Source organism: Zingiber officinale, chromosome 2A (assembly GCF_018446385.1).
Source record: "Zingiber officinale cultivar Zhangliang chromosome 2A, Zo_v1.1, whole genome shotgun sequence".
In the NCBI taxonomy this organism is placed as follows: domain Eukaryota; kingdom Viridiplantae; phylum Streptophyta; class Magnoliopsida; order Zingiberales; family Zingiberaceae; genus Zingiber; species Zingiber officinale.
The window spans coordinates 51,299,680-51,309,969 of record NC_055988.1 but is presented as its reverse complement, the minus strand read 5'-3'; the positions used below and the strand labels follow the sequence as shown (position 1 = coordinate 51,309,969).

The window sequence follows — 10,290 nt, the reverse complement described above, 5'->3', positions numbered from 1 at the left end:
GTTGATTATCTCACTCAGAGAAGTACCCCTGAAGCAGATAAGGACCACAAATTTTCATAGTGGTAGACACGCCCTCGGCCTACAACGTTATTTTGGGTCGACCGACACTCAATGAGTCCTGAGCAGTTGTGTCCACCTATTGCCAAAAAATCAAGTTTCCGGGTGGGGGATAAGGTGGGCGAGGTCAAAGGAGATCAACTGACTGCTCGGCGTTGTTATGTCGAGATGGTCAGAATGGAAGCACGAGCCGCTTGGAAAACACCTTGCCTAGAGGTGAATGCCATCACTGAAAATCCCTCACGCTAGTTTATGAGGAGAAAGAAGAAGTTTAGATCCACCCTAACTGCCCAGAAGCAACTACTTTCATCACTGCCGATCTAGAGGGAGAGAACAAGATGGAGCTGATAGCCTACCTCAGATAGAATTACGACGTGTTTGCTTGGTCGCCACGTGATCTTTCTAGTATTTTTCCATGTGTGGCTCAACACGAGTTACACGTCTGACTGGATGCTGGGCTAGTGAAACAAAAGAAAAGGGACTTTAGCTGGAACATAACTTGGTCATCCGAGCGGAGATAGAAAAATTACTGGAGGTCGGCCACATACGAGAGGTATAATTTTTGAGCTGGCTTACTAACATCGTATTGGTCCCCAAGCTGGGCGACAAATGGATGGTCTGCATAGACTTTTGTGACTTGAATAAGGCATGCCTGAAGGATTTCTATCCGTTGCCCTGGATAGACTAGATCAGCCGCAATATAGAGGTATATGTCAACGACATATTAATAAAATCTCCAAGAGCTATTGATCTTTGCACAGACATCAAGGAGACCTGCCAAACTCTGAGGGCTTATGGAATAAAGCTGAACCAGAACAAGTGCCTGTTCAGCGCCAAGAGCGATCGATTCTTGGGATACATCATCATCGAGAGGGGAATCAAGGACAATCCAAGCAATGTCAAGGCTCTACAAGATATGCTGTCACCACGCAACTTGAAGGAAGCCCAATGGCTAATCAGGCGCATTACCGCTCTGTCCATATTCATATCCAAATCATCCGACCGGAGCCTACCGTTCTTCAAGGTGTTGTGTCGAGCGACAAAATTCTAGTGGGATGCAGAGTACGACCGGGCGTTCGAAGAGATTAAAGATTATCTCAACTCCTTGCCAAGCTAAGATGAGCATAGGAGAGCCGCTTTGGATCTATCTATCATCCACCGAGAATGCGGTCGGCTCAGTATTAGTTAAGAAAAATGGGCAAGAGTAATAGCCCGTGTATTTTTTAAGTCATATATTGAAAGACGTCGAGTCCCGCTACACTAGTCTGGAAAAGTTAGCTTACGCTTTGGTACTAGCTGCTCGAAGACTCTGCCCGTACTTCCTCTCCCATCCAATCTTCGTGATGACCAACGATACCTAGGGTAGAGTCCTCCTCATCCCAGAAGCATCCGGTCGGCTAATCAAGTTGACAACTGAGTTAAGTGAGTTTGACATCTAATACCAGCCCCAAACGGTAATAAAAGCTCAAGCCTTGATTTATTTCATCACAGAAATCCAGAGTAGCAAGTTAGAAGTCGCTTGGAAAATATATGTGGATGGCTCTTCCACCTGACAAGGCAGCAGGATCGGTATCCTCACTACAAGAAAAAAGCTAATAGACAACGCTTTTAAAGCGTTGTCTATGTGGCTGAAAAAGCGTTGTTAAAAGCACTGTTGTTAAAAATCTGCTCAAAGACAACGCTTTAAAAGCGTTGTCGTTTGTAGCAAAGACAACGCTTTTGCAACGCTTTAAAAGCGTTGTTGTTTTTGGCAAAGACAACACTTGTGCAACGCTTTAAAAGCGTTGTCTTTTTAAAATAAAAATAAAAAAATCTATTCACAAAATTATTTTTTTATATTTACAAAACTATTAATTTTCTTTTACCATGTCTAGATTCGAATTTGACATATAAAATAACATTAATTAGCTCGGCTAATGATTTCAAATTCGTACCAAAATAATAAAATTCAATTACAAAGTATTAGTATTTACAGGAGAATTTAACTATACACAAAGACTAAATAGTTTTGTTTCAAAGTAAATAGTGATATTCGAATTTAAAACAAAAAAAAACACAAAATAGCTAGCCAGCCTCGAAGACAACGATCTGCATGCTTACTTCTACTAGATATACTGATCAAAAAGGATTGTCAGCTTGAGACTGGGACAAAACCTACACTGAACTCTTTTTTCAAGAAGTTAGTCTGCATCCTGAAAGACATGAGGCTTTATCAAGTATAACCAGCAATGCTTGGAAGAAAGGACACCTAGTAAGCATTCTCCAACTCTAACAATCAGAATCATAATAGGCATGAAATGCTGGATCAGTGCCTTCATTACGAAATGGGGAAGCATCCCGGCCACAAGGACACCTAGTAAGCATAGCCAAAATAGTCCAGTCCTCATTACGTTAAAGACGACCCTGTATGCAAATGCAAGGTGCAATAACGTTAGAGCAATCATAGAAATCAACGCATCGATAAAAATATTTCACTTTGTCAAACAAGTTTAAGTTCTTAATTACTTTATAATATAATCTTGCGATGAGTTTGTGGAAAACAGACGTACCAGTAACCCGGTAGAAACCACACGGAGTCGATGATAATCTCACATAATAGTGTTGCAGCAATGCAGCCCCATATTGATAAGCAGGGAAGGTTAGATTAACATGTTAAAGAGAAAATTAGTGAGATAATGCACATCCATTCTTAAAGATAGTAGATTTGTAAATTCCATGCAACCATAAGAAAGGTAAATTGAAAGTTTGATAATTCCATGCAACATTGTTCATAAACACATACCAGAATAGGATGAAGACAAAAACAACATTACGATAAAAGTTGTACAAGATCATGTAGGCCATCCTCTGGTAATTCCAATGCCGATGAACTAACAAGAGGGGTGCTAAGAATCAGAACTTCTACTAGACATGAAGTCATTGTTTGCATTGCATCAAGCAAACTATAAAGTAAACGTTGTTTCCCCTGCATACACATGTATCAAAAAGATCAAAGATTTAGAATAAGGCAAAGGCCATTGCATAATGAGATAAAAATGGAACAACAAAGGAGGATTGACAAGGGAACACAAGCAAGTAAAGAAGTACTTGCACAGAATTCTGTTAGTGGCTAAAAGTTACTACATGTACCTAAGCAAAAAGATCAAACTCATCCAAGACAAAAATTATTGATTTGTGAGATAATCCACACTCCCTATCCATGGCAAAATACAAATAGATGAAAATTCAATCAGAAGTTTAGAATGCCAACGAGAAACTTCTCAGACTTTCAAGTTTGAACATGAAAAATATAGGTTGGTGGAAACCTGTACTTACTTTAACATATCAATCATGAATCCAACATTGTCATCTGATGAAGCCTAGAAAACACAATGAGATCTAGAGTTCATACCTTGGATGACTATAAAGTATATTATAATTTTTTTTACACTGAAAATCAACATTGTGTTTGACAATGGTTCTTGCCTAGTGTTTGAGTGAGATTTTATTTATTTTCTCCATCAATTCGAGAGAATCTCATAACATTTCTTTGTAATCACTTAAAGCTAGGCTCAACTAAAACAACACAATGTATAACCCAATGTATTGCAGAGTGAAAGTAGCATTGGCTGAAAAAGGATAATAAGATGGACTATGATTGTAGTGAATCTCATAACCTGGCTTTAACTATGAGAGTGTAGGAAAAAACTAATGGTATTGCGAACTAGCTCTAAACCTCCAAAAACAATAAGAACTAGATAATAAAATTATACAAATTCAATCACTTCACCATAGACCATCAATCGAGTAGAAATCAACCAATGACAAAATTCGTAATGTAGAACTAAAAGCACAAAGCAGAAATTACCAAAACCAGAGTCATCACTTGATGGCAACAACATTTAGCATACCAAACCATAATTAGTTTTACCAAGGACTTTAGCCACAACAGTGAGATATAACCCTAACAATCCTGGAACGATAAGATTCATAAAAAGTGAAAAAAGAACAAATGCATGAGTATGATTTCCCATAACCCTAGATATATTGATGAAAGTATTAGCAAAGGAGAAAGCGGGGTTCGAACCTGGAGCTGGTTTGCTTTGATGTGCTCCCAGATTTTTTAACGGCATCCACCCGTGCGATTTCTGGGATGCCGAGGAATTTGCTCATCGCTGGAGACAAAGGTAGCTTCTGATGAAAAGCCCCCTTGGGCTTCATCGCCCCCTTGGCCACCGCCTTCGCTGATGCTTCCTTGGACCCACCCTTGGCCGCCGCCATGAGCACCCTGCAAGTTCCTAAAACCCTAGACATGGCTATTGGAACAGACAGCATTTCTAGAAAGTAGGGAAGACTAAACTTAAGAAAGGAAGACAAAGAACTGAAAATAGATCAACATCAAAATCCCTATTTTAACTCCTGAATAGGGTTAATGTAGATAGGAATCGCGACTAAACTAGGAACTTCGGAAGTATTACTTTCGTTTTTAAACAAATTTGTTAATCTCACAAATCCAAACAGACTAAACTCCTCAACTACCAAAACTGATAAACCCAGATCGTTTACACACATCTAGCAGCATAAAGTTCAACCCACGGCAAAAGGGGCAAAAGAATGTTTTCCTACCAGTAAACTTCTAGCTTTGACAGATAGATCTTCATTCGAAGAATTAAGTCATAGATTTCTAACATGAAAAATGGGGGGAATAAAAAAGGACAAAGGGAAGTGAATTGCTACTTACGATCGGCGGAGATCTTGAACTGCTCGAGCGCCGAGGCGCTAGCTTCCGCGGATTGCTTCTCCACGAGATCCACCAAGGCATCGGAACGCAGGCTCATCCGGAGAGCCAGCTTCCACCAAGGTCCTCTTGTGCCAACGCGATAAAAGGCACCGGAACTCCTCAGAAAGGAGAATGACCTGGTGGAAGAGCTGCTTCGAAGGAAAGGCCCCGTCCCTGCAAGGGTTGTCGGAATGTCACTGGAAGTCGCCATAGGCAACAAATCTTAGTAGGAGTAGGAAACCCTAACTCAAAATCAAAGACCCAAAGGAAAAAATAAAACAAAAATCTGGCAATCGATTTGTGGAATGAGAGAGACAAATTAAACAGAGAATGCAATCGGAAGAGAGAGGAGAGGATGGAAATCATCTCTCTGCTGCTGTCGTCGCCCGTCGCAGTTTTAATGTGTCTAGGTTTAAGAAAGAAAATGGGATGATTAGGGCATTTGCTATTTGACGAAGAGGTGAAGGAATAAGGTGAGGAAATTTTGGCCACAGTCTTGATGGAGAGGAGTTCAGAGGGGAGGTTCATAGAGAGGGGTTCGTCGGAGAGGGGTTTTCCGGAGAGAAGTTGGACGGAGAGGGTGTGAGAGGAGGAGTTGGATGGAGAAGGTGAGAGATGAGAAGTTGTGAGAGGGGTTCGGGAGGTTTTTGGAAGATAGGTGTGGGTGCGTGTGAAACCTAAGGGTTTTCTACTCCTTTCTTGATCCAACGGTTTGTATCATTCTAAATTTAATTTAGACGAGAACTTGACAATAGACAACACTAAAAAAATGGTAATAGACAATGCTTTTCAAGAAACGTTGTTGTTGACTCACAAAAATCACTAATAGACAACGATTTTTAAAAAAACGTTGTCTATTAGTAAGAAAATAAAGAAATAGACAATGCTTTTCACTAAAAGCGTTGTTAAAAAAAACGACAATACTTTTTAAAAAAAGCGTTGTCTTTTAAGTGTTGTAAAAGCCCAATTTTCTTGTAGTGCCTGCTCATTTTCCCAAGGGAGGACCGAATGCAACTTTCTGTTCGATTGGATTATCGCGCCACCAACAATGAGGCTGAGTATAAAGCCTTGATAGTTGGCTTGCAAGTAGCGAGACATGTCGGAGCCACAAAAGTCCTCATTCACTTGGACTCCCAGTTGGTTTCCCAGCAACTGGCAGGGGCATTTAAGATTAGCAACTTTTGACTCAAGTTATATGTAGAAGCCTTCGAGAAGTTAAAGATAAATTTTCAAGAAGTCACTATACAGAAGACTCCTCGATCGGACAATCAAGCAACAGATGAACTGATTAAGTTAGCTAGTTCATTATCACTGGTCGTGATCAGTTGGCCGATCGAACAGGTTTCACTGGTGGTGCACATCGATCGGATGGAGGGAGTTGTCTTTCTGAGCAACTGGAGAATGCCATTAATTGAATTTCTTCGATCGGGAAGTATGTCGACCAACTAAGAAGCGGCGCATTTATTAAAGGAGAGGGTCAGATGGTTCACTTTGGTCGGAGATCAGTTGTACAAAAGAGCCTTCTCTAGGCCCTTGCTCAAGTGTGTTGGACTAGAGGACGCAGCATACATTATGCAAGTAGTGCACCAAGGATCCTATGGAAGCCATCCGGGCGGCCATCCGCTAGCTCAAAAGATTCTCCTGGCCGGGTACTTCTGGCCAACTCTCCAAGAGGATGCCGCTCGGATGACAACCTCATGCCTGTCATGTCAAAAGTATCACAATATTTCGCACTGATCGCCCAAAGAGATGAAGTCATCCATGGTATCTTGCCCATTCGATCAATGGAGCATGGGCATCATGAGGTCATTTCCCATGGCAACAGGTGAGCGAAGGTTAATGGAGCTTGACTTGGTGGATGAAGCACGTGATAAGGTTGTTGTTCGGCTAATGGCTTACCGACAGTGGATGAGGCAGAACTACAACAGGAGGGTGATCCCGAAGTCTTTCCAGGTTGATGATCTAGTATGGAAGAAAGTCAAGCTAGTCGGCGACATTACCAAACTCGAGGCACCATGGGTGAGACCTTACAAGGTTGTGTAGAAACTCCGCTCAGGGGCCTATTACTTGGAAGATGAAAATGGGAGACGACTCAAGCGACCGTGAAGCACGAATCATTTTTAATATTACAGGCCCGGGTGAGAGGTATGTGGGCAAATATAAATGTACTTATGCATATGCCTTCTGAATGCAGGGCCAACACGAATAAAACCAAAGCTTTCCAGACTCTTGGGCCGATCAGGCCAAGTTAAAAGTTGAGCGACGACTATAAACCCCTGTCTCCATCAACAGTCGAACGACGACCTTAAACCCCTGTTATCATCAACGGTCGAGCGGTGACCTTAAACCCTTATCATCAACCGTTGAGTGATGACCTTAAACCCCTGTCTACGTCAGTGGTTGAGCGACGACCTTAAACCCCTGTCTACATTAGCGGTTGAGCGGCGACCTTAAACCCCTGTCGTCATTAACGGTCGAGCGACAACCTTAAACACTTGTCTGTGTTAATGGTCGAGTGGTGACTTTAAACCCCTGTCTACGTCAGCGGTCGAGCAGTGACCTTAAACTCCTATCTTCATCAACGGTTGAGCGGTGACCTTAAACCCCTGTCTACATCAGTAGTGGAGCGACGACCTTAAACCCCTATCGTCATCAACGATCGAGCAGCGACCTTAAACCCCTGCCTTTATCAAGTGTTGAGCAACGACCTTAAACCCATATCTATGCTAAAACGGTTAAGCGACAACTTTAAAAACAAAATGGATTGACTGGCTAAGTAGATAATCTGTTGTCGATCAGAAGAAACACGAGGCCACATGAGTTTACGCGATGCTTGAAAATTGAGCTGAAAAGTTAAAATACTAAGAAGAAAATAAAGGAAAGAGAACAAAGGTTAGCCAGATGGACAAACATTCATTGAAACTTCAAAATTTTTACAAAGGTAAAACGCTCAAACTGGCTCACTCCAGATAATCTAAGACATCATCGGGTAGCGACTCAGTCAGTTTATCCCGACTGATTACCTTACTTGATAGAGCGGCAGGGAGGTAGCTGCCTTCCCTGAGTTGGCTGAACATCCCTTCAATCGCTAGGTCGAATAGACGAAGAGCCCGATCGACAACTTTGCCATTAAAAGCATCCGAGCGGATGTAGGCTTGCTTCAAAAGATCAAACCTACTTGACTGGGCTCCCTAATAAGTCTCTAGGGCCGCTCGAGACACCTCCAGCTCTTCCTTCAACTTGGTCAGCTCTTCATCCTTGGCGTCGAGCTGGGCCTTTGCTGCAGTCTGCTCGGCTGATCATCCATCTTGCTCGGCCTCAACATAGTTTCAGCCTCCTTCAGATTTTGAGTCAACACCCGATACTCTTTATTTTTTATCTCTAGATCTACAATGGCTCAAAGCTTTTTGGTGTTGGCTGAGTGGATTTTTGACTCAAAGGAGGTAGCTTGTTTATTATGATGAGCTAGTTGGGTCGCCTGCTCAGTGCTATTGCCTTTCTCCGCCTCCACTGCTTGGTGCTCTTGGCCAGATTGACTCTTAGTTGAGCCATCTCAGCATTTATCTACTCTAGTTATGTTTGAGAAGTAGATGATTGGCCGCTCGGTGCCTTTAACTGCTTGACTTTCTGTTCCAAAAATGTGAGCTTCTGGCACATCATTGGAGATAAATTAAAAAATATACAAAAAACTTACCCTAGTGGGCATCTGGGTATGACTGTCCGCGAGTGCCCCTGGAGGCATGACCGCTGTGCGGGCTCAAGCGTTCGCCCATATCTGTGCGAGCGACCCTTGAATGATTATTTGGCGCTCAGGGCTCGGGATTCAGTGTCATTTGACTCACATCATTCCTCAGTCGGAAGATGGATAATTATTGTTATGTTTCATCGGCCGCTCAGGGCAGATTGGGCTGAGGTGGCTTCGCCGGATGATCGAGACATTGACGTCGGCTGGATTCCAGACTCTTGAATCTTCGACGGTGGCATGAAGGTAGCTGGCGGCATGCATATGGTTCCCTGAGGCAGACCAAAAAGGGGTGTTGTCCGATCAAATGATGTAGGGGGAACGATCACCATGACGGGAGCTGGTGTCGAAGTTTCAACCCATTCAGCGGAGGGAAGGTGTTGGCTAGTTCTGGTCGGGGTCCGCGCAACGGAGGAAGCAGAGCGGGATGTAGCCTCCTCCCGGTGCTTCTTGCGGCTCACCAGAAGAGGTCGAGTCCGACGCCCCCTCAATCGGAACCACCGGTAGCCGAGCAGGGGGAGGATTTGATGCACCAACCGCTCCATCGCTGGGTGTTTGGCTAGCTATCCCTTTGCTCACTAGTGCTAACGCTCCTTCACTCTCTCCGAGTTGGTCTTCTTGCGAGCCGATCGACCTCAAACCGCGGCTCTCCAACTCAGCCACGACCGCCACATTGATCTCAACGTCCGCAAGCTTGGCTTTGCTGGCTAGACATGCATGCAACATGACTTGAGCTGCAAAAGAGAAATAAAAATCAGTTAGATTCAAAAGTTAAGCCAAGAAGGAGTGTACCTAGGCTAGACGGAAGCTTCGTGCGGATCGGGCTCAAGTCGAACACTTAGAGGACTCCCTCATGCAGCAATTTATGAATATAGCATTTTTGCCCGGCCAATTGTGAAGCTGCATGGAAGTAGTCTGATCAACTCTTGTATTTCTTGAGCTCTAGAGGATTTGGCGCTTCTAATTGCCATCTGGTTGGGAAGTCTAGTCGCTCAGGAAAGCGAACAAAAAAATAGTAGTCCGTCCAATGTTTATTGGATGACGACATCTTATCAAAGAAAACAACACCCCACATGGGATTGGAAAAGAAAAGTTCCTAGCTCGGACAACTTGAGATAGTAGAAATAATGGAAGAGCTGAGGAGTAAGGGGAATGCCATGCAGGCGGAATAGAACAACGACCCACACAACAACCGAAAGGAGTTCGACACTAGTTGATGTAAGGAGATATGAAAATATTTGCAAATGGTTGAGAAGAAAGGGTGGATCGAGAATCGTAGACCAGTGGTAAATTGGTCCCTGAAAAATGTTATGAAACTAGGCGACGGTTCGTCCGGGCGGTTAAAAGTAGAAGGAAGACCAATTTGATAGTTAGGTGGAATTTCGTATGTAGCCCTCATACTCTCCACATCGCCTGCGTCGAACCTAAACTCAATGGAGGTGTACCAGAGTCTAGGGACGATGGCGGGAGGCTAAGATGAGCTTACCATTGAAAGAACAAGATCGAAGATGAACGATCAATGAATAGTAGACTGAATCGATCAAAAACCTACAAGGAAGATCACGCAGAATCGATCAAAGAAGCGGGAGATTACTGGAGTATAGGAGGACCACTGGTGAATAAGCGATATGCCACAGCGACGAAGCTCGAAGACGAAGGCAACGAAGTGGAGAAGATGACGACACATGCGAGGCTTATAAACCTTACGACCGATCGCTCTCAACTGTCCGAT

The 10,290-nt window shown here is 43.3% G+C and overlaps 1 protein-coding gene across 4 annotated transcripts; it reads right to left on the bottom strand.

Moving 5' to 3' along the window:
• Positions 1-1,988: 1,988 nt before the first annotated feature.
• Positions 1,989-5,501, bottom strand: LOC122041109. 4 transcript variants are annotated; one of them, XM_042600691.1, is made up of 5 exons: positions 4,778-5,501; positions 4,124-4,334; positions 3,187-3,250; positions 2,607-3,022; positions 1,989-2,460 (listed from the first exon to the last, which is right to left on the bottom strand). In XM_042600691.1, the coding sequence occupies exons 1-3, from the start codon at positions 5,025-5,027 to the stop codon at positions 3,187-3,189; spliced, it is 525 nt and encodes a 174-aa protein (XP_042456625.1). In that variant the 5' UTR covers positions 5,028-5,501; the 3' UTR covers positions 1,989-2,460; positions 2,607-3,022. The 4 variants fall into 4 exon arrangements, 2 of the variants coding, with proteins under 2 accessions (XP_042456625.1, XP_042456626.1); XR_006128832.1 differs by lacking the exon at positions 3,187-3,250 and having other exon boundaries at positions 4,124-4,342; positions 4,778-5,499; XR_006128831.1 differs by lacking the exon at positions 3,187-3,250 and having other exon boundaries at positions 4,124-4,324; positions 4,778-5,497.
• Positions 5,502-10,290: the final 4,789 nt, after the last annotated feature.